This window comes from Amphibalanus amphitrite, unplaced genomic scaffold (assembly GCF_019059575.1).
Source record: "Amphibalanus amphitrite isolate SeventyFive unplaced genomic scaffold, NRLGWU_Aamphi_draft 001274F_arrow, whole genome shotgun sequence".
In the NCBI taxonomy this organism is placed as follows: Eukaryota; Metazoa; Arthropoda; class Thecostraca; order Balanomorpha; family Balanidae; genus Amphibalanus; species Amphibalanus amphitrite.
Window position 1 is genome coordinate 122,447 of NW_024882767.1, and position 24,316 is coordinate 146,762.

The window sequence follows — 24,316 nt, forward strand, 5'->3', positions numbered from 1 at the left end:
TGCCTTTCCCCAGTCGTTACTCACTCGTTTTACATACCATTCGACGCGCAATGGTGCGAGGAATCCGATGGTGACAAAGTTTTCCTTCTATCTATGACATGTCATTTTTTTACATAAAAATGTGAAATTTTGAAATTTGTCGACAAAAACGACCGGCAGAATTACAGTGGCTGCGATTGCCGACGCAATGCAGAGGGCCCCTGTGCATACTCGTCGCTCATGATCATTACCCAGCAAAAGGTGAAAACGCTCCATTTAATCGCATCACCCTGCTAAAACCTCCATTCACGCATGCATGCAGAGGTTTTACGTGAAATGCATAGGGCTTATCCCTGCCGCCGATTGTAGCTAAGTTGGGCATTCGGCGGAGAGCGAATGTCGGAAGTGTGAATCGGAAGTAATTCCTCTTTGCTCCAATGATAGGAAGTGTTTTGTTCACTCGAGTGTGAACAAAAAGTTTCTCGTTATTCGCGTGAAGGGAAGCGCTGTAAACGGGAACAAAAATGTTTAACGGAACCAAGAGTTACGCACGGCATAGCGGCAAGGGATCCCTTATGAAATAGGCTTGGGACTTCCAGGCCATTTCAGGACACTCATGGTCAGTGTGGAATGTGGATTCTCAAAAGCTGCTTAGGATCCCGGAGATCGGCGTGGGTCACCCCAAATATTTACATGTGGTGCTTTAGAGCTCACCGAGCCCGAGGTGGGGCCCTTACGAAGCCACAGCCAGTGTGGGCAGCGGGCGCTAAGAGACTAGGCCCAGGGTGAGCCTGGAGGCCTGGAATAACGTATGCACCATCGGGGTCTGTGTCAAATCCCCAAGGACCCTATGTAGGGACATAAGAAACATTTGTTGCGGCCCTCAGAGGGACACGTGAGTTGTGACCCCTCAGATGCCGGCTTGGGGTTAGCAAAGTCTATCTCCTCAAAAGTTCGGCTGAACTATCAGAGGCCAGTTAAGGTTCTCAGACATTTTCGAAGGCATCCTCAAAGATTCGTGTGGCCCTTCAGAGGTCTACGCATGTATAAATAAGGTCCTCAAAAATCACTGTATGGGCCCTCAGAGAACATGGACATCAGTGGAACTCTCAGAGGCCGGTTTGGGCCCTCTGAATACCTCTTAGAGCTCAGTGGAGCTCCTTAGGAGCCTGTAAGATAAGCAAGTTCATGAGCCCTGCGGCACTTGAACGGTGCTTAAGCCTGTCGCAGACATTTGACAAGAGTTGAGAAAGGCCCCGAAGATTTCGTGTCGCGCTTTGAACGAAAATTATGCGTCAGCAATCCAAAACTTATGAAAATCAGCTATAACATGTAATAAAGAACCAACTAGGAACATGGAATGAATCACAGCATTGACATTTCCGAGTCTGGAGTATTACTCCCAAATCAAAGGGGGGCTGCACGGTGCCCCGGTGCCATCCCCGTTCCGCCGCCTATGTCTGGAGTGGAGTCTTGAAGATTTTGGCGACTCTGACTCCGACTCTGGTTTGAACCGCACGCTCCAACCGGGTCTGACGTCACAGGCATTCTCAGAAAGGTACCCCCATTTTTTCCCGACTCCAAAATCTCATCGGATCTGTATCGATCTCAGGGGGTGCCCGGTCCGAGGTTGGGGGGGGGGCAAGCTGCCCCGCTTGCCCCCCCCCCCGTAGCGACGCTAATGCGGGCTGCTCCCTTGGAGCGGCACCGCTGCTCCCGAGGGAGCGCACCCCGTAGCCGGGTGCAGTGAGTACCTTGGGGCTGGCCGGCCTGTCCTTCGGGATGGGCTCAGCCCCGGTGACTCACTAGGGTGCCTGCCCAGACCAATGTCTCCCCCTAATTCCTATCATCCTTCCGGCTCTGAAATGGTCTAATTGGACCGAAAGGGCCTAACCCAACAAAACAAACAAACAAACAACTCCACAGTTATTCTCTGACTGAGCTACTTTTTATGCACCTTTTACATCCTAGAGAGAGAAAGAGAGACCACCATCTCCTCACCGGCCCTGAATATATGAGCAAGTAAATGCATATCAGGAACGGATTCTTCTATGCCATCAGCGTTGTGATCCGGTTGTAATACGCATTTACTTTGCTCATGTATCCCCGGTCAATATGTGACACTGCCTGACACGTGACGGCAACCAGTCGCAATTCAACACTCACCAGTCACCAGACCACATTAACGTCAACAACACACTTCCAGGGAGTCGACATAAAATCACCATATTGTCTACCATGGAGTGGTCAGTGTCCTCACGCCAGGGAAGCCCTTCCCACCAGTCCAACCGGTTTTAGTCAGGCGATAGCTGGACATGCGACAGCGCTAGTGGGCCTCTTTGAATTGCTAATAATGATTATTTATATTTTCTAGGATTATAGGATATGCATTTACATTGCACTGTGCGCACAACATGTGGATGTCTCACTCATAAAATGTTTGCTACGTGTACCTAAAGGCTGCATTGCTTCGGGTCTACCCTCACATTTACATAAATGTAATGCTTTATGAAAGTCGTAGGTATAGGTCGACTCTCGCCGGGCTAACGCAATCTTCCTAACGCTTCAGCCGGAGGGGCAACACTATGAGCAGGTATGACTTTCATCTCTCTCCGTTTTGTGTGCCTAGCAGAAAAATTCCGAGAGCTCTGCAGTTTGAGCGTCGTGAATGACGATACGTATTCTTTGATTTTTATTAAACCCAACTTATTTTTTATGTTCGACAGTCCACACATATCCAACACCTAATTTCTGGATATCCTCATTTCTGGATCGATCAAGCCCGACATCTCAAAGATGCCGAATACCACGTAGATTATACCACGGTCGGAAAAAAATGCATAACGTTTCTCAAAGCGACTATATTGTCATTCATATCAAACATAGAATAATACAAATTACGATACAGTTCGTATGCGCAGTGACTAAACAAATACAACTCAAACACAGGTTACAGTCACGTGACATAACATTGAGATCAAAGCGAGCATTCCTCTTCAATATACAAAGATACACAGTACACCAATACAGAGAGGACAAAACAAACGACATAAAAGCATAACCCACGGCCGATGTGCATCAGATGTAGGCTTAAATCGAGTTAAGCACAACTCTGATGTTGTAGACATTGGACAATAGTGAAGTCTGCTTTTCACATAGTATAAGATAAATTTATAATATTTTTCGTCCTCACTAGCCTTAAACTAGCCGATTTTGGCGATCATTTTCTTGGCACCTTGTAAAAAGCTTCGTTGAAATTTTAGGCATCACACGTGTTAACGAATAACTCTGATTCAAAGTTGGCATTTCACACTTTGATAATGTAAGGGCTCCGTGGAATATACAATGAAATTGTGTGGCTAATTCGTGCATGTATACAGACGTATCAATAATATGCATGCCAAATTAAATAAGACGTATGCTTAACCAGTTTCCGACATCACTTAAAAGTGCACAAGCTTTCGCTCTAGCTCTTTCAGCCACAAAATCACATGACGAATATGAAACATGAATATAAGTGCAAATGCAAATCTATGAAGTACGGACGTTTAGCCGGAGTTCTGGATCTAACCTTCACGTTGATCCAGAATCACTCCCACTGCTAACACTCATCGAAAAGTTGGCAGAGTCTCGCTTGCTCCCGCTGGTATTCAGCTGATTGATGACCCCGATGGACCGTGGACTGCGCATGCGTGGCATATCGCCAAGAGCATTTATCCTCTCGGCATCCTCATATAACCTCAGAGGGGAGGGAGGGGGAGGCAGCATCGACGGGGGAGGCGGCGGAAGATGATTCAACGCCGTCTCCGCAATCGTCGGCTCCGGCGGTGAAAACGCCGAATTCGCGGAGGGCATCTGAGCCCGCGGAGGCGGCGGCGACTCCCCGATCACCGTCGTCCTCAGGTCAAACGCCACCTTCGGCTCGGTGTTAGCGATCCGCCTGCCACCTGCCGACCGATTGCGGAAGCTGAAACTGCGCTGCGGTCCGTCGGCGGCGCGCGGGAGGGCCTCAAAGCTGTTGGCTCGACGTACTGGAGGAGGCGGGAGCTCCGCGCGAGCCATGTAGACGCTTTCAGGAGGAGGCCGGATGGCGTAACGATGGGGCAGCAGGGGCTGCCGTGATGCTCCGTGGCCGTCACAGGCAGCAGCACGACGCAGCTGAAACGAGAACAAAACGTAGTCAGGTAGGGTAGACCGGGGCAAGTCGCCCCGCCGAGGTAAAACGCCTCACCGATGTTTCTCGGAACTGGCAAGGTTCTGGGGAAACATCCTCTCTTCTATAAAACGTGCACTATACGATCATTATATGAGCAGACTGGAAATAAATTGTGATGACTCTTTAGGGAGATATAACCAAAAATGTGTTTTTGGAGTGATTTTTATGTTTTGTTGTCAGATTATGCATCATGGCGTTCTTTTATCGTCCACATCAGGTTAACGACTTTTACGTATTTTGAACAACTATTGTCTAACGCTTAAAATGCCGGGTTGGTTCGTGTTAAATTATGTCTTCCTGGAGTGCAAGGCGTTGTTCTCTGACCGAACTACGTGATGGGGTAAAACGCCCCAGTAGGTCGCGGGGCAAAAAGCCCCATGGGGCGTTTTACCTCATGTGTTGTTCGGACTACCCACTTCCTAATGTTCGGTAGCTGGCGAACGGTATGTTTCTATGCATTTATATTTACTTTTCTCAGCAACTGGATGGCAAAGGAAGTATTTTGTTAACATTTGCATTGCAATGATTAATTATTTGGCCTTATGAGGCAGGTGAAAAACCTGCTCATACAATAGTGTCGTAGCTGAACACCTGATAGGATGGAAGGTGCTAACTTCAGTGCCATGCCTCCCAAGGTCTAACGGACCTTTCATATAAGATTTAGTCAACTAGCATGTTTAATCTTTAATCTAGAGTATGGGGCTTCTTGCCCCAGGCCGTGGGGCGTTTTGCCCTGGGGTTGGGGCAAAACGCCCTATTTGCAGTTGCTTCACAAACCACTTCCTAGCTGGGAGTCCGATCATAAGTGAATGAATTTGAGGGGTGGAATTTAAAGTAAAATGTCCAAAGAACGCATTGAGCACAAATTTGGCCTTCCAGGTTATGTGGGACAAAAGTTATGTAGCAAAATAAATTATCTGGGGCGTCTTGCCCCAGGCTACCCTACCTACTTCGGCATGATGCTGAGCAACGATCAGCGCAAGATCAAGAAAAAGACTCATGAAATCGTTACGAATGATGGGTTAATGACGTTGACGACTGTATTTCTAAGCCTGACTGTTTCCGTTGGTATATTGTCGAGGTTTGTCATAATTAACCCGCGCACCGACGGGGGTCTGCGCCAACTTAGTACCGACGGGGGGGGGGGGCGGATGACCGCCCCCCCCCTGAGATCTCGAGAACGAAGCAAGATAGCGACAAGCGGTAAACGGCATCGGATACGCACGGTCAAGATGTACAATTTTTACTAAGGTCATTTTCAGGTCAGGTCAAAGATGACGTCACAGGGGTCGAAAAAGTCAAAATGGCGGCGCTAAATATGGAGAGAGTTTTTCTCGAATAACTTTCGAATTAGTCAAGATAGGAACAAACTAAGGGCATCATCGTGATCCTCTCGTCAATCCGCATCGAATGATATATATGTTGACCTCGAAAGGTCAAGGTCAAAGGTTGACCTCAGGTCACGTGACCTCGAGGTCATCATGTATATCATTCGATGCGTCTTGACGAGCTGAACACAATGAGACCATCCACGCGTCTGTATCTTCTTGTTCCTGTACGGAGTTATTGGCCAAAAACCTTTGGTGACCTTTGATGACGTCACATGACCTCACAGCTGCCCAACAGCAAAACAGACCTCAAGGTAGTGAAGGTTGATCGTATATGAAGTCATGTATGGTATATGGGGCCATTCCGACCCGTTTTAGTGGTAAAAACAGGGAGTTGATTTTTCCCCCATTGACTTATAATGGGGAGGTCGCGAAATTGACCTGACCTTAGGTCACCGATATCAAAATTCTGAGATATACAAATTGTAGCTACTAATGACCTAATAACATCCTGCGACTTTTAAAGGCCTCCGACATCTACTGTAGCTCTGGCACGGTGACAAAGTTGCAAAAAAGTGACTTGAGGTTGGGTCATTCAAAGTGACCTGGTGACCTGACCTTGAAAGGTAGGAGGTTCAAACTTGCACACCATGTGTAAAATTGATAAGGGAATAGTCATACCAAATTTCGCGCCGCGGTTTTCCCGCTATTCGCGAAAAACCTCAGGGGGGGGGGGGCGGATATCCGCCCCCCCCCGTCGGTGCGCGGGTTAAAGCGAACATCACAGACCACAAGCAAGCGAAGGACTTCTTCAATGACATCGAGGTCAACTCCAGGTCATAAAAAGAAAAAAATAAGCCTGTACTGAAGAGACTGATCTCAGTAGCTCCTCGTTTTTAAACGGCATTCTCGTCAGTTGTCCATACCCCAGTGGAGCATGCGTAACTACACTGTTTCGTTGTGCTCACCTGTTGCTGGCTTTTGTAGAGAGAGGCATACTCTCCATCCTCCGGCTGATGGTACATCGGAGACCGCTCTCGACCGTCCTCGGTAGGTACGGCCTGGTATCCTCCGCATCTGAGGGAAGAGACGAAAAGAACGTCAGATCAACCGTTCGGCGAACACGAGAGATAGAGGGGACGCACAGAGACGACCGTAGATGTCATCAGGCTGCCATAGGAAAAGCTAACATCTCACAAAGGTAGCGAGATGACTGATGAAATGGACAGACTTGTGACTGAGACCAAACGGGTAACCTGAACATTGTGTCGAGTGTATTACGCACGTTTAGCATTTGACGTTTCGTTCATTGGTATTTATTTGCGTAGGTACCGTTAGCTGAGAAGGGCCACCTTTTTGAAGAAAGTACATCCTTCCTTAAGAGAAAGGTTCCTCTAAGTAATCGCCCAGGAGCTCATCCCATTAACTCACCTCCTGAAGGATCCTTCTCGCTCGAAGGTGACCCGCGATCGCCGCTGCTGCGGGTGACGCGGTAGCTGGACGTATCGTTCCTCTTCTTCCTCCTCAGCTTCACGAGCCTGTCGCCTCGCTGCCGCACTCTGACGTCCGGACGCTGCATGTAGCGGCGCCATCGGCACCGCCTTCGATGGTCCACATTTTCGCGTGGCGACGCCCAAGATCAGATTCTGCGCCATGGGTTCGGTAACGGAAAACGCTCCACTGTTGCCAACCACGAGAAGTGGCGTGGTTTCGCCACGCTCACGACGAAGTGCTACCTCATGTACGAGGTGAACATGAGGAGCATCAGGTACGGCGACTCGTGCAGCTTCTACCTTCAGCTTGAATTGCCAGCGGTGACGAAGAGTCAACGCCAGCCATAGCAGAACCCAGAGGAAGTGATGTGCGATGGCTCCAATGACTGCCACAAGACAGGCGGGGTCGAGGGATGCACGATAGACAGCGCTAAGCTCGTACAAAAGCGGTCCATCGGCTACTCCCACAGCTAGCAGAAGACACAGCGCTGCACTGTGTGAGAAGTATCCCCAGAGACGACAGCGCGACTCCGCCAGTTCGGGAAGTTCGCGACGGTAGGTGGCCACGAAGGCTGCCAGTTTCTGGAATCCGTAGAGGTAGACTGTGGCGCCGGATATGAGCACCAACACGCTTGAGAGACCGAAGAGTAGAGCTGTAAGCGGAGCGTTCAGCAACAGGGGGTCTGGTAGACGTAGCAGTTCGGCTCCGCCATATACGTGGATCTTGTATAGCACAGAGAACCCACACAGCGACAGCAGCAGGTGTGCTCCGCTCAGCAGCAACTGTGCCGAGAACACAGCTGCCAGAGCACGCTGGGTGTCCCAGAACACAGCTGCGTATCGGATGGCGAGCACGAGAAGAGCACCGGCGAGATGCAGCGTCTGGGGACTGACCAGGAGGGTGGCGGGCTGGCGCACGTATCCGCTCACAGGGTCGAGAACGAGGGCTGGCGGCGGCGCTGTGGCCACGACGGTCATGTTAGCTCGTTCGGCGCCGAACTGAAGAGGTAGAACGCGAGTCTGAAGGTCCAGAAAAGCGTCGAGATCGGAGCGCCATACGAGATCTGAAACAAACGGAGAGATAAGTCAGAGACGCCGAACGAGTACCGACAACGGAAAGGTGACAACGACTAGAGGCCAGAGAGGTCACATGTTTTGCGTCGTAGTTACTTTGTGCAATGAAAATTAGCGAGGAATATGCAACAGGCAACGAGTTGCGGGTACCAGGTGTCATGAGATTAGCAGCATACATGAGGTCGTCTGTGTCAATAAACCATGTTTGACAAGATTGCATCGATGCGGGTGACAATCAATAATGAATTCACCGCCTTGAATGGCGCTGCATCCTCCGTTCTGTTCACTATATTTATCAACTCAAAACAGCCTCATTCACCAGTTCAACAACTCAACTATATCGCTTACCATCTAACCAGTTCTCACCACCCCGCTCACCCCACCAACTCACCAGGCGGTAAGAATCCATTTCCGATGAGTCTTGCTTCCATGATCACTTCAGCGCAGCAGAGGAGGCCGGCCATCAGCACATGAAGTAGCGGAGCAGTCGGAGGTCCATGACGCCACATGTTTTTCAGAGCCCCAGGCCTCGGAGAAGGCAGTGCTTGCTCTCGGACTCGTGGCGAGCCAAACCGAGCGCCATCGTTTGCTCGATTTCCAACTCGAAGACATGAAGCCAGAAGAAACAACGGTGCGATTGAGAGCGACACAGCCACCATGCCGACATAGGCAGCCAGCTCCGGAGGCGGACTCTGCCAGGGCAGCTGAAGGTAGGCACGGTAGGCCTGCAGAGCACGGCAGGCGAGTGCTACGTGGACGCAGCATGTGAAGATGCCGTACCAGCACGACCAGAGGGAGTTGGCCCGCAGTCGGCGACGGCGGCGACCAGGTTCCTCCGGCAGGGGCCGTTCGGGCAGGTCCGCGCGCTGTAGTCGCTTCTCCTCCTGGAAGAAAGAAAAGAATACGGTTAAAGCTGAACAATGAGTGGGAAAGGTGAGCAGAGGGTCTTTCCAGGGGCTGCGATTCGATGGGTCACTGAAAGAGACCGCGTTGTGAGAGGGTCAGTAAGAGAGAAAACTGAGTTTTAATACTGACAGAGGCGGAGCAGGGTAAAACGCGAGCTTGCGGAAGGGCCACGGTCAACGACAGCCATTTACAAGCACGCGGCAGTGGACACATGATGGAAGACGGAAGTACAGTGTACAGTCGACGCAAGTTCGCATTTCACCCGTATGAGCTATCTATGTGAAAAGGTTCGGATATTCCCCGATAGGTAGAGTTGTATATGAGCTGCGCTTTGTTATTTAGGGTTATTCTTCTCATTTGCAACCGCAGGGATATGAAGGATCTAGCGAAGCTCACGGCAATTATTGGAGGATACAGAAGATGAATGGTTTTAATTTGGTTTTAATTTGCCCTCTCTGAAACGCTGCCTTTAATATCTTTCTAGTCGTTAGACATAAGAATAGCCTAATTAAACTTCAGATTTTCGGCACAGGATAAGCTAAACGTATGGAAAGTCGGGTATGGGTGAGATAACAAATGGCTTCAAAGAAGCCATTTGTTGGCGGCGCGCACTTGTTCATTTCCGCATCCTTGTTAAATAGGAATAAGAGCGAATTAAAATCTGGAAAATAACAATTTCCTGGCAAAAAGTAAGCAAACGGTGTATGACAGCAGGTCGAGAACTATGGATTGCCTCATGCCCAATGTTCGTACTAAGCTGAATGTAACGACCTAGGTGACCGGCAAAAGCATTATAAATAATGTTTCGCTGAACAGGGAACAAGAAAAAAATCATTCAAGGATGACGAAAATGTGGCCTCTCTTGTTAGTGAAGCTGCAGTCACCAGTCACCATGAACAGTGATAAACAGAGGACAGTTTCTGACGACATTGCCCCATGTTCTCTCATGATTTGCATGCCGCGTAAAAAACTGCATGGATGACCGAAGTGCACCCTCTGGCCTCTCCCCTCCCCTCCCAACCATTTCCGGCCCCCGTCTCGACTGGCTGGGAAGGTCAGCGTCATTAAGGACACAACAACAGCCAAGTCTCGGCTTAACAATGCCCTCTGTGACCTTATCATGGGCCTGATGGCTTGATAGCAGTGCCCACCGGAGCGTAGAATCTGTGGCGGCGCGCACGTAGCTAGATTTATGACAACGGTTATGAGTGAAGTTTTCACTGGACATGCTTGGTGTCCTCCATGGTAAATGACAATTTGGCACGCATACACACTACGCAGTGATGGATGCATTTCCCGTATATGGAAAACGACAAACTGCTATTGGTTCTCTTTCATGAAAGCGATCTTTTCAGTGATTGATGTTTTCATATTTTGAGTTAAAGGCAACCATTATTTCATCAAGCCTTGAAAGGACTTCATAGGGCATAAAATTCATAGGTATAAAACAAGCAAAGCGAAAAGGCCATTACTTTCTCTTTGCATCTATTCTTCTAGTTGTTATGACACCGACGTGACTCAAGGCAAAAATAGATGGGGCTTGCTGAACATTTTTTTTCAAGATAATACATTACATGTTGCTATGTTATCTGAATGTTTTATTGTTTACGCCGTTATGTATACAAGCGTCCTTGTGGCTTGTATAGGGTATGCCGCCAAATTCATAGCAGGAATTACATAGTAGACGTAACGATAAATATTGTGACGTAAATCCGTGAGAAACTCAGAGGTCTTATCGTGCTTCCTATGCAAATGACTTGCGAAAAATTCATACGAGACATTATCGCGTGTTTCTCTGTTTACAGCCATGAGCAAATCGCGTAATATCCTCTAAACCTTTCCCATGGTCATATCTCGCTACGCCTACTCAGATGCTTATAAAATCCCCAGAAAAATAATCATGTGTAGAAGTACTATCGATTTACGAGGGAGACGTGAAGTCAGCGAGTCAAACATGTCTTACAGCTAATGATTATTTGTAATGCATTTTATTGATGCAATATGGAAGAACTATTGAAGCGCATCCTGCAAAAAGCTAACATAACATAGTATGACGTGATTTATGTCTGCATTCATCTGACCGCGCTCTCCTTGCATTTTTTATGCAAATGCCAAGCATGGAAAGTAATTATCACATCCGGCACTCCAAAACAACAGCACGTTGACAAGTCATGCACTATTTGTCGCATGGCGCTCCCGAATTCCATTCTGGAGCGCCACCTCACTTCAGTCCCCGGCCGCCGCTCAGTGGGGGGCCATTTTCCGTGGGGTGAACAAACGCCCGTCCCTGGCTGCCGGTACCTTTGGCGGCAGGTGACAGCCGCCCCACAGAACCCGACAAACATCCTATCCTACCAGCATAAGGCAGCGCGTTCCAACGTTCGCCCTCCGTCCCTTTTACCGCCCGGCCGGCCGGCCGGCTGCAGAGCCACGTCGGCAGAGGGGTGGGGAGAAAGAGGGGAAGAGGGCAGGAGGACAGAGAGGGGAGGGAGGACGGGGTGCACAACTGGCGACGCGTGTCCTCCCCTCCCCTCCCCTCCACGCGGCACCTGGCTAGCCCGGGGCGTTTCCAATCAATCCCCGGTCGTCTGAAGAGGCCACGAAGGGAGAGGGGGAGGGTAACCGCCACCTGCCTTCTACCAGCGTGCTCTGACCGATAAACGCCGTGAAACAGATGGGGAACGGATGCGGCTTCAGAGTTCTGCTGGTGGCCCCGGGAGAGGGGAGGGGGAGGGTGGCGACAGCTGTCCCAAGGATTAATGCATCAAGAATGACGTCGGCATCGGGTTTTGTTTCACGTAAACATGTCGATGAGATGCAAGCTACATGCGGTGAAAGGCGCTTGTCATCAGCAAGAATTGTTTGCTGATAGGCGGTGATAAATAACGCATATATAGTGAAAAGAGAAGTAAATAAGATTCGGTGACTTTGATGTTAAAGTGGTGTTGTCAATTTAAAAGAGGCACGAGATGTGAGGCCGTGCATGAGGCAAAAACTGTCATTCTATATGCTTGTTTAAAACGAGCATCAATAAGTTTGAAAACATTAGGCACCAAGGTCGCTTCTTATATAAGCGAACTCTAATAAAATACACAGCTAAATAATAACGCTTCCAAACACTCTTTAACCCCTCATTTTAGGAGTTATGTTATGAAAAAGCATAAAACCATTGCAATTCACATAATAGGGTGTCATGACTTGATCGGTAACTACGGGAAGTAACATAGAGTTGTAGTTGCATGTTTCTGTCACATTTACTACCATGTAGAGTCAAACGGGGCGTACACGCCTTTCCTGGCGCCTGACGTGCATGGCTTGAAAACAAATGACTCTGTCGCATGCTAAGGCACTGAAGCATTCTCGGTACGCTATGTTTCCCCAAAATGGAGCAGGAAACTAGCATAGGAACCTACGAACCGGCATACTTGAGTTCTGAGGTCAAGTACTGAATAAAACATGTTAGAAACTCCTAACCATGACGCAACTAAAACAAAAATACAAACTTCCTCGGAAGTTCTCTATTACGTGTCTTGCGCACAGCTTTGCCTAACTCATACGAGTATATTTCATCATCGGACCGCTAAACATCGTCAGAAACATTCTGCGCTGTGAAACTTCACTCTACACCTGATCGAAATCCCTAGCCTCGAGGGAGTAAACGAACGGAAGGCTCTTCGTGACCCTCTGAGGACCCCTTGACACGCTGTCAGGGGCCTATCTTGAGCTGTAATCTACAAACTGCGACGTACGAAGTGCAGACTAGCCTGGGTTGACCCTATCACCCCTCCTTTTCTGCGCTCAGGACGGTCATCCTAGCATGTTTCATCAGTTTACGCCTTTGGCAGTCGGTTGACCTCTCAGAAATTAACAAAGCATGCCTCCGGGACTCAACATACGCTTCGCGTGGTGTTAGAAATTAAATTCAGACGAAAATCGCTTCCGTTTACTGCCGCAAAGAATCAGCTCTCGGTCGTCACAGCTAGCGACCACCGTGACAACCACTGCTGAGAGCCCGAGGAAGCATTAGTGGTGACAAATCCTCCACTTCCGGCTCTTCGCGGATCATTCCGCGAGTTTCGCACGTTGTCTGAGATTTTCACCCCCTTCCCCAATGCAGACAGCTGTGACAGCTGCTCGTTTTGCAGCGCAGCTGTCGCAACTGCTAACCAGGCTTCCATGCAGCTGTCGTGGACATAAAGAAGCCACGCGAGAACACGAGTATAAAAGTTGGCAGACGAGGAGCGTTGTCATGCAACGCTAAACGCGCCTTTGACTATGTCCTTATCGGGGTCATTAACAACATGGAACAGATAGGCAGCTAAACGAAGTGAATGATTTATATGGGACTTATTTGCCGCTCTTTAAGCGAAATCTGTAAAACGCGAAGGGACAGCGTAGTTACGCCATGCCTGCGTCGACGGCTGAAATTAAACCGTAAAATAGTCGTGTAGTTCATGTTTATGAGCTTGCTTAGCGAGCACTTGGATGATTGACAGGCCGTTCGCATGCGTAAAGAGAAGTCAGCTTAGCAATTTTCTTCACTTTTTACGTTTGATTAAAGTAGGTACGCGGATTTCGGTTTTGCCATGAGGCAATCTATAAACCATGGCATAAACGACTTACCAACAATTATCAAAGCCATTTCTATGGAAACAGAAAACGCAAACAGCCAATAAGATCGTAAAGCGTGTTCATGAGGCGAGCAAGAGTCATCTTTAGACTTTACCTCGGAGAAAGTTTGTTGCACCTTCATAAAAACTCCTCCAACATATGGCGGTCATTTGGTAGCACATTAGCAAGGCAGCTGACGACACACGCGGCACATCCGGCGCAGAAACTTCGCCACCCTCATCGCCTGGCAAAAACCCCCTCGCGCAGGAGGGTCGCGCCTTCACGAGCACTCACCATCTGTAGTGCGGAGAGGGGGCGGACGGGGCCGCTGGAGACTCTGGGGAGACGCTGGCCTTTTTACCGGCACCTGAAACAGAGACGAAGCGCACGTGTCAGGGTTGGAGTCGCCCCAGAGATGGGAGTGACAGGTGGGCGGCGACTGCGCGAAGAACAGAACGCAGTCTTGTGCGCTCATTATGGCAGGGCGGGCTGGTGGCGGATGTGGCGCAGACGGCTGTCAGTGTGGCGCAGGGGACGGGGACGTGAGAGATGATCGGCGGACAGAGGAAGTGATGCTGATGGAAATGGTGTTGCTGGAATGTGAGGGTGATACTGATAAGTGATAATAAACACATGGGTTAACGTTGTCGTGGCACATGATATGATGGCTGCAGACCGTGAATAATGACACAAATATGTACGCTTCCGAAATTCCAATGCCAATATCTATCAACTATCATTTATAACTATCAAACTGCACAATAGAAGGTAACCGTCAAAATGAAGAAAAAACTGGCAAGGTCTTGTCATTACATGGTTGACAGGTAACCAACCGCAAAACCTCACGTCTAGCCGGCCCTTAAAACGTTCAACTCCCATGGCACAACATCCTTTTGCTGGCTGTAAATGGCAGCGTCGTTTTTTCTGCCATTGTTCCCCGTTTTAATTAGTCCCTTGTTTCCCGCTGCTGAGTCTTTATCACGTGACGTGACAGTCGGCCATCTTGCAGTGACCTAAAGCTAACTTATCTGCTTCATGACCCACACTCACATGCATCGGATTTGTCTTCAGAGGAGATTAGAAAGCCCATTGTCCGTCTGTCTCCTACATGAGATTTGCGTGTGGCACGTCGTTTCGCCCTATGCGTTGGCCGCTAACTTTTGCAACATGTCGGTCACATTTGCTGCTGCCATATGCAACTAAGGCTCTCACCCAAAACTCCGTGAGAAGAGGTCACCCGAGTGTATAGTTAAGCCGGCGCCTTTGACCTCTTGCGAGTCTACATGCGGCAGGGAGGCCCTAGCAAATTCACACTATCGAGTGCGCTGGCCTGTTTCGTCAGAGAGCGATCGCCGTTCACTTTACTGCTTACAGACTTTAGGATGTTTTCAAGTGTATCTTGGTAGACAGTTTAGGTTTTAGGTATGTGTGTCAGCTGAATTCAGCTGGAATGGGCAGGTTCCTGGTTCATTGGAGAGAAACCTTAAACTTCGTTTACTTTTGAGTTAGTCGATTCAGAAAAGTGGACCCCCCCCCTACGAACTCCCGTCGTGCGTTGGTGTGTCCACTGTCCAAAGAGCCGACGGTCCAAGCCGGAGGGGGGCTCACCTCCCCCTCGGGAGGTCACAGACTGACTCAGGGCCGTTGAGACCAGCCGCAGGTTAATGGTTCGGAAACCGTCCAAATGGCTCCTCTCTGTCACCACAATGGGGTGGAAGCTACGAGCCAGACCCCAGTGGCGAAAAACGCGGCCACAGCGATACCCTTTGTTCAGATAAGTAGCTGGAGATTTTAAAGTTGTTTGTCGCGGTTTTGGGTGAGGCGAGAACGGGTCATTATGCGCAAAGAATTCAGTGCTCGATGGTGCAATTTATTGCACACGGAGTAGACTTGAAAAATCGTGCTCGAGTGCACCATTCAACACGGGTTCATGCCTGCAAAGTGCAAAGTTCATTGTTTTTTTGTTTTTTTTTTTGTTAACCTTGATAACAACACAAGTCCCATGCTTATGAATGGAATCACAAACAATGAACACACTCTCTCTCTCTCTCTCTCTCTCTCTCTCTCTCTCTCTCTCTCTCTCTCTCTCTCTCTCTCTCTCTCTCTCTCTCTCTCTCTCTCTCTCTCTCTTTCAATCGCACAAATATAATCAAACAAACAAACATTAATTAATGACGTCGTCAATAAATCAGTGACAGATTTATCACCATTTGTCCTTATCACTCTAATCTTCAGTCCGAGCCGGTCGGCGGCGGCGGCAGCTGCCGTCCATGTTCAGAGACGGGCCGCCGCCGGCGCCGCCCGCATCTCTCCCCCCCCCCCCCTCGACCGGTAGGCAGGTGGGATCCCACCAATCAGAGGCGGCCGAGGTTGGAGCGGCAGCTGCCGGCTATCGCGACGGTCGGCGCCGACCCGCTCGCGCACATGCCACTGAAGAATGCGGCCAAACAAGCCTTGACTAGGGAGAGTTGGACGGGCGACGGAGGCTGATTCGTCGTGAGCACTAAACCAAGGTGGTCTTCGTGCGCAATTCTTTGATCATCTGAATGAAAGATGACCATGTTCTGTCTTAGATTCAAAGGAGGTGTGGCATCACGTCAAAGTGCTGATGTTTCGGTGGTGTTCTAAAGACAAGCGCAGGACGTGCCTGAGTAACCTTGTGGCATTGCCAAAACACGCTATCTTCACGTCATCCACCGAAATCTATACCACGTGATCCCAGAAAATCCGTGCCAAACATACCACGTAACACTGGCGTTATCACGTGATCTCGTGTTTGGGAACAATCGCCGAAGCTTCTGAAGTTTGGGGTGGGGGAGTATCATCTACTGCCAGCGAAGTATCATCTACCTGAAGCGTACGGGCTTCGGGTTCCGTTGGTGGACTCAAGCATTTGACGCACGTTTTGACCGCATAACGGAATACGAGACATTAATGATGCCTTGCATCATACTTTTCCATGCCTCTTCGTGTCCATCATTCGTTCGCCCTGCCCATGTTGCCCTTCACGCCTTTTGAACTCGTGACGTCACATTCGCGCGCTTTTTTGCCGCGACAAGTGCCGACTGCCGGGCGCCGCCGGAAGGCAGTCAGTGCATGACAGCGGCGAATTGGTGCACCGTGATTAGTGAGATAATTAGTGCACAAAGGGCCGCCCGACGTCAAGGCCAGGCCCGTTTCATGACTCTCGTGGAGGGGAAGAAGAGTGGGGGGAGGGGAGGAAGAATGGGGAGGGGAGAGCCTCCGTCATGGGACTGGAAGGGAAGTTGAAGTGAAGATGTCTCACTGTGTGAAAATGGTGCAAGTTGCAACGTAACGTCACGCCTATACCGAGAAGTGCACTCTGAGAACGACGTTGGCTTTCAGGGAATGGAAGCCGTAACGGTTGACGTTACAACGCTCAGTGGCCTGGGACGTCTCCGCTCCGATGGTTTAGAATCGCATACTGGGACTAGCTAAAGGCTGAGTAAAGTTGTCGCTCGCGAACAGGCCGTGTAACGTATTGAGCCCAGTGACAGACCAGTAGCCAAAGACGTATGTAGCTGTCGACACAGAGCCGTGGGAGTGTGCCGGGCTGGCCAGAGTAAATCCCTCACAACTGAAGGCCGGTAAATATCAGAGGTTACCGGTAGACAGCAGAGAGTTATTTTCAGTGGACGGCTGGTATCAGTAAATAGACGCCGGACGCTACTGCCAGCGGCAGCGCTGATGCTTCAGGAATCATGTCTTGGGCACAGCTGAGAGATCCTGGATCCAGGATCCTGTTGGGCTTCTGTTGTCTAAGGAAGCCTATTCCGAAATAGCCCACTGATGTCTGACGAAAACCGGCCGCCTAACGCAACCCTATCTTTTAGCGAAACATGAAACGGACTTGATAAGAAAGCGGCTAGTCGAAACTGAAACTTGAAACTGTGCCTATGCAGTCTGAGGGACCCTCAGAAGAAGACCATGGGGATGAGCCTGAGGGACCTTGGGGACACCCCTTACATTCCTACACCACTGTACTGTTTGAGGGACTCCCTGACGAGCCCTGGTCACCCCTTCACCCCTGTCCCTGGATCCGCCATTGCCACAGCGTCGCCACGTGGCTAAGCATGGCACTGAGAAGCGAGCACCGCCTCAGGCGCCGTCTGAAGCTGCAGCAGCCGCGAGCCGCTCCGCCGAGAGATTTATATACCGTAGCCGGCCGCCGAGAGATTTATACACCGTACTGAGCTCAACGCCAATGAATAGCCGCTCTCATGACATGAGGCAGCTAACCACTAGAAAGTGCAGTCGATTATGACAGGCTAGTAACAGGGCAGCCATCCAAAAGCCAACAGTGACCGGTTATGGTGCGCTTAGTGAGGCTGTTAAATCGGTTTGAATGGAGGCGATTGTACAAAAATGCTGAAGATGTAAATAGCGATGAAGGTTTACAAGCTATCGAAAATTGCCAGCTGAAACAGTCTTTGGGTTGTCGCAGGTAACATGAAAGCTTCATGTATTATTTAGATGACGCTACTGATCACAAACATTAAAGGACATTGTAAGTATGTGTGCAATGGCATTGATCTTCGAGACTTTTCGGCCATTCTGTCACTGGGTTTTATTCACCGAAAACGGCAAATAAAGTCATGGTGACCTCGTCCGTGTGACGACATTGCGCAAAAACATGCAGCAAAAACTACCGAAAAAAGCCTCAATAACGATATCTAATGACATTTGAGCATCGGTTATAATTGGGGACTATCTCTGTGATCTTTTTCTAGTGCCCGGATTCCGGCTGACCCGGAGCCCCGCTCCAATCCGGGGACCGGGCCGGTCTCCGGACCGGTCCGGCAGGTGATCGAGGACCAGCTGAGAGAGAAACGGTCCCCGGACCATCTCTCCGTCTCCGGGGAGTTTGAGATGTCGCAGCAGGGGTAGGGAGCGGCAGGGGGTGGCAGGCATGCGCCTCCCGCTTTGGTGACCCAAAAATACAGGGAACCCTTGAGATCTATTGCAATTTTCAACCCAAAAACATGACTTGCAATTCATCCTAAAAGAACCGTTACCCAATTCTGACCCAGCTAGAGCTCGGTTACGGGTCATCCCAGTCCGTATGTCTGTTTCTGTAGATCCTCAACCCCTCCCTGTTGTACACCCACCAAAGCCTCCCCGTAGACTAATCACCCTGAACTTTCCGTTCCCCTCCCCATCGACCCATCACCCTCCCCTTCCCCACCCCCACAGACCCGTCACCCTCAGCCGCCGCAGGAAGCGGACCGTACCCGACCCAGTGTGAAAGGAGGTTCCGATCAGGAGGGGACCAGCCCGGGCGGCGCGGCGCGGCGGGGCGAGCTTCTTTTGTCAGTGTGAAAAGGTGGGGAGACCAGAGAAGAGGGGCAGGGTCGGAGGGGAGGCAGAGCGTCGGAGCGGGACTTTAGATGACGAGTGTAGAGCTTCAGGGGACGAGGACAGAGGTCTGGAGGACGGGGTGCTGGCGAAAATCCTCTGTAGGAAGGAGCGGTGAGCACAAGCTCAAGGAATCAGGACGAAAAAGGATATATGAGCTCCAAGTGGGACTGACATCGAATTCAACGTGCAGGAGATTTCAAACTCAACCGTCACCGCAGGACCCACAGTGGGCCTGCAGAACTCACCTAACTCAGTGCAGGACTTGCAACCAGTCCCCTACCATTGTCCCCAGTGACCATTTCGTGCAGTGGGGCAGTCAGTTTTCGAACAGCAGCCTGGTATGTGCCCCCGGCTGCAGGACAGCTTGGGGGAGGGGCGGAGAGGGGAGGGGAGGGTGGTCGGCGCCTGGCCGGTAGGCTGACCCGCCCAGCACTGGGCAATTTTCAGACACCGTTTAGCGCGCGCCGGCGCGGGCTGAATTGTTCTCTCTCTCCGTGGCCTGAGGCGGAGGTGCTGCTGTCTGGTTGTAATTAGGCCTCCTGCAGACAGCGGCGGTTCCAGGAACGTAAGATGGGGGTGAGGGCCCGGTGGGGACGCTGTCACGCTACGGAAAAGAGAGGCAAACCTGGGCCAGAGCCCGCGCGGATTACGGTACCTATCGTAGATATAGTTAAAAACGGATATAATGCCAAAGTGAAGCACTACTGTCACTTTCAAATTCTCAGAAAGTGTATCCTAAGACGTATGAAGGTAATTTGGTTACCACATAGATAAAGTGATAGGTCTGTGCCTTATTTTTACAAATAGCCTGGTCCGGTTTTAGTACTATGTTTAGCATAGATACACTGAAAACACTTTGGAAGAACGTTAAGAACGTACAGGGGTATTTAGACCCCTGTGGAGTAAAATGTTATGCCACCGTTTTTCAGAACCCCCATGGTTCTTCACGTAGACGGCTTAGCATTCTCATGAAAAGAATCCACACGATTCTTCCAAAGACTCTTATGAGGTTTATGCCTGAAACAGACTCTTTCCGCAGTCAGGAAATCGCCTGCGAGAGCCTATTCAAATACATGGAAGCACGCTCGCATCAATCGCACGCACCTCCCGGATGCGATTGATGCGGGAAGAATTATAATGTATTTGAATAGGCTCTCGCATGCGATTTCCTGAACGCGGAAAGAGTCTGTTTCAGCCTTTAGGGTTTATAATAAGAGCGTTCCTAGCACCTAGATAAGAACCCCAAAGGGTCTGTGAAGAAGTCCCTGAGGTTTATAGGGAAACCACCCTGTGTTCTGAATATTGGTTGTAGAACCCTTTCAGTTCTATTGCAATACCGCAAAATCCCCGTTCATTCGTCTATTGAACCTCCCATGCATGGCTATCGACCTGCGCCGTCACATCTGCTGCGCAAACACATTATTTGATACACCTTAAAATGTACTACCTTCCTCTTTACTCTGAGCAATCAGCCTGCAAGTCTCCAGTCAGGAACAACCAGCCCGCAACCAGCCCATGCGATCAGCCCGCAACCAGCCCGCATTCAGCCTGCGATCAGCCCGCAATCAGCCTGCAGGAACGCTTTCCCCTCGGCCGTGTCACTTGCCTTACACATCCAAGCCAAAGAATTCCAGAGCCTTTCGGGCATGTTCAATTATTCAGGCTGATTCCTTCACGCACAGGATTGCTTTCTGTACAAATATCAAATATGAACACATTTTTAGCTTTAGCAAGTGGATGTTTTCCCAAACACAGTATGCGCTATCGCCCATGTCAGCAGCCGGGTGGCGATATCGCATTCTCCCAAATCACATACAGTTTCTCCTTCCACCACCAGCTTCAAGCCAGCGTTTTCGACGATGTCGACGTCTCCGCGCGCCAGGACGCTCTCCTCAGACTCCAGGGCCTCAATCAGAGCGGAGATGGCCACGTCCCCTAGAATGAAGAGTCGGGCGGATGCGTTATTCAACAGGCAGGGAGTAAAGAGACTTAGATTGACTTCAGAGACAATGAACCTACTCCAAAAATAAAATAATGCACTTAACATATAAAGTGCAGCTAGATAAAATATTGCACTAATCAGCAAGAACATATGTTTATTAAAATCAGTCAAATTTATACCTAACTCAGTTGACCCCAAAATGGCAAGATTCTATTCCTGGTTTATCTTCATTTGGAAGATTTGTCTAAATACCACATGCATAATTTAAGCTATGGGGCATTTATACAACATATAAATACTTACTGCATTGATTGGTCTTGCATATGAATTTTCAGCATCCAATGCATTCATCCATGCATTTGAAGAGCGTTGTGATACTGCTTATCATTGTCAATCACAAGTAATATAAATAATACACAACACTTGACAAGCCAAAAATTAACTTTATTTCAGTTCTTCAATATTCGATTACTTGCCATTCACCCAATCTTGCACCAGCCGCTCGTCACTGCACAAAGCGTGACCCAACGAGATCGAAAAATGGCGATCGCTTCCGGTGGACGCTAGAACGTGGTGCCGCGGGCGTGGTCTTGATGAAAGCCATTACAATGATTAAACCACAACCCCTTCTTTTTAAACCCGATGCTAGTTCGTGCAAAACCTTCAAAGGGTTTATCTTTCGCGCGCTTTGTGTGACGGAATATCACGTGACTAGGGAGAACGAAGAAGAACCGGTGTTGGTCGAGGTGAAGCCCCCTGGGGCCGCTAAGACTGTACGCGAAGAAGCAGCTCGTGTCTCCGGTCTATGTGAAACACTGTGTGTGTTCTTCATGAACCAGACGTTCTGCTTCGCCTCTAAGCCAGTTTACCCTAATACCCAAAAAACCTAAGTGTGGAATATTTTAAGATGCTTTTGCATTACGTTCTTTCAACTTGTTTTCAGTGTATGATGCCATTCAGTCGAAACAATCACGACCATTTTTCGGTTATTGTAGGTTACGGTGAGCTTCATGAGTCAACTAAGCAATAAGCAGCACATGAATGCGGTTATCTCATCAAACGAAACGGCACCCTAATCAAAGCCAGCGCCACTCGCCAGAGCGCAATATTAATGACATTATCGCTAATAATCATAAGACGAAAGATGGCGCCCTGTCATTTTCACGTCTAATGACTAAAAATCACAACAGCGCGATCAGATTATCTGCATTTGCTGACGTCGTGAAGACAACGTGTTTTGATAAAACTCGAAAGAAGCAAACTGGGAGAAACTCGACTAGCCGGTGAGATTTTACGCTGGGCCAGGGCTGCTCCCACAAAAAGCGTACTCTTGCCGATCGTCCCTCCCCATTCCACGGTCCTTCGCCATTCACATTCCTTTGCCCTTCTATTCAGGCCGCTGACGGGAAAGACCTTGAAACTGGTCGGCGACGAATTTTTACAGCGAATGCCTGACCAATTTCATGCCCTGTGATGGTCAATATAAAGCTGTTTAAGCCGCACATTCCTGTGCAAATGAGACAGAGGAAGCGGATGATACAAAAGGGTTCTGCTCTACGGGACATTGTAGGGTGGAAGGGAGCAATTGATGTTAACGTAACGTGAGCCGTAAAATAGGACGCAAAACTCAGAATGACGCTAAATAAACGCTAACTAGCTGCCCTTTTGTAACCAAAAATATACTAGCACACCTCACTAAAACATGAGGTAGACTTCCTGATAAGCTTCTGTTTACGAATGATAACGCACATCACAGAGCTGTATTTTTACTGACGCCATAAACTCATGACGTCATTAGCGCCGTGCCGTTCAGCCCGGATGACGTATGTAGGAAGCTCTAACTCAGATTATGCACGTAAGAGCCGCAGCTCAACCATACATCCTTGCAGAGACGACTCATGCATACTGCATGGCTCAACTGAGTCGCTAAGGAAGGCGTATGTCATGGTGGTCACTCAACGGGGACCCGTTGTGTCAATAGCAACAGGCACCGCTTAGTTTGACCTCGTAGCCACCCACTCTCCTCGGACTTAATTTCTTAAATAGGTAAGTAAAACCAGCAGAGCGAGCCAGAATTCATGACAAAATGGTATCCATGTGTACTCTTCATTCATTCACCAATGATGCATTTCCCCCAAATGTCATACCGCCACAATGCTAACAGGATCGGAAGCAATGGCGGCCTACTCTAGCTGAAGCTGGCTTCTTCGCCACCATGATTATAACGCGGTTTTGAAGATTGTGGAGGATTACAAATAGCGGTGGCCGGCGTGGTGTAAAGCTGAGCTGAAATACCGGACATTTAGGCGCCAACCCTGGACATTTTGGCGCCAACTTGTCGTCAAGTTTGAGCAAATGTTTCCTTTTCGGGCGAAAGTTATGTGTAGCTGTGTAGCTGTGCTGTGCTGCGAGGGTCATTGGGAACGTTGATCGTATATCATTGTAACAATCAAAATCTAATACCGGGACGACATAATCCTCGAAATATGATCAAATGCCAGATTCCCAAAAACTAGTTTTACCAACGTAAAATAAAAGTCGAATTCCGTCAGGAGCGAGTAATGAGCATACGCACAATAAACACACCAAGCAACAGAAAAAACTAGTGACAAAAAAACCGGTTATATGAGAAACTATGATTAACGCATTGTAGCTACCTTTCAGTTCGGGCATTCAAATGATCATGTAGTGTGTAGACATTGTGGCTTATCGACTAGGATGCCAGCAACGGATAGGGATTAGCTCGAAGCCAAGGAGCAGCATGCCTGAATAGAATCAGCATACTTTTATAGACGTTTGACGCTGATGCTTTGTAATGAAGCGCCCATACGAAATAGCTTGTGTAAGCTTATGGTTTATGAAACTGAGGAGTGATTTATTTGAATGGTACTCTGCCATTTCCATTGAAATACGCTGTACGATCGTATCCAAATAAAGAGTAAAAGACGTTCACCAATAAGTTTTATCGGACTAAAAACGCTTAAACCGTAGATAGTCGTAGATTTCTTTGACAGCATTTCTAGAAGCATACCATTGAAATGCCAGCCTTAAGATGAGCGACAACAGAATACACAATGAAATATTCCACAACAGACACACATACAGTCAACAAAACATTCGGCTCGTTTTGGAAACACATGCACATCATCAATAGCAGCTAGTGAACTCACCTCAACCGTCCAATTCTTGTTCTCCACCGATCGGTTTGAAGTCTCTCGTCCGCACACTCGACCGTCTCTAGCGCGAGCGCCACGCGCCGCTACCACCTTGCCCACGGCGGGATCACAACTGACCGCCCAAACGGCGGGCGACGGCGGCGGCGGCGGGCGGCGGCGAGCGGCAGCCAGCGGCGGCGGCGGCGGCGGCGGCGACCCCACCTGCCTCCGCT

The 24,316-nt window shown here is 49.3% G+C and overlaps 1 protein-coding gene across 1 annotated transcript; it reads right to left on the minus strand.

Moving 5' to 3' along the window:
• Nucleotides 1-2,825: 2,825 nt before the first annotated feature.
• LOC122371739 lies at nucleotides 2,826-24,316 on the minus strand. Its single transcript, XM_043348342.1, has 6 exons — nucleotides 24,099-24,316; nucleotides 13,902-13,974; nucleotides 8,482-8,974; nucleotides 6,955-8,080; nucleotides 6,492-6,600; nucleotides 2,826-4,137 (listed from the first exon to the last, which is right to left on the minus strand). Exons 2-6 carry the CDS (start codon nucleotides 13,902-13,904, stop codon nucleotides 3,553-3,555), a joined length of 2,316 nt encoding a protein of 771 aa, XP_043204277.1. The 5' UTR covers nucleotides 13,905-13,974; nucleotides 24,099-24,316; the 3' UTR covers nucleotides 2,826-3,552.

What these genes read in the sequence shown, in the direction of transcription:
- LOC122371739 (XM_043348342.1), bottom strand. An exon ending in AAATGGATTCTTACCGCCTG is followed by an intron (nt 8,081 to 8,481) that starts GTGAGTTGGTGG and finishes CGTTTGTTTCAG; the next exon opens with ATCTCGTATGGCGCTCCGAT. An exon ending in CGAGAAGGATCCTTCAGGAG is followed by an intron (nt 6,601 to 6,954) that starts GTGAGTTAATGG and finishes CTCTTCCCTCAG; the next exon opens with ATGCGGAGGATACCAGGCCG.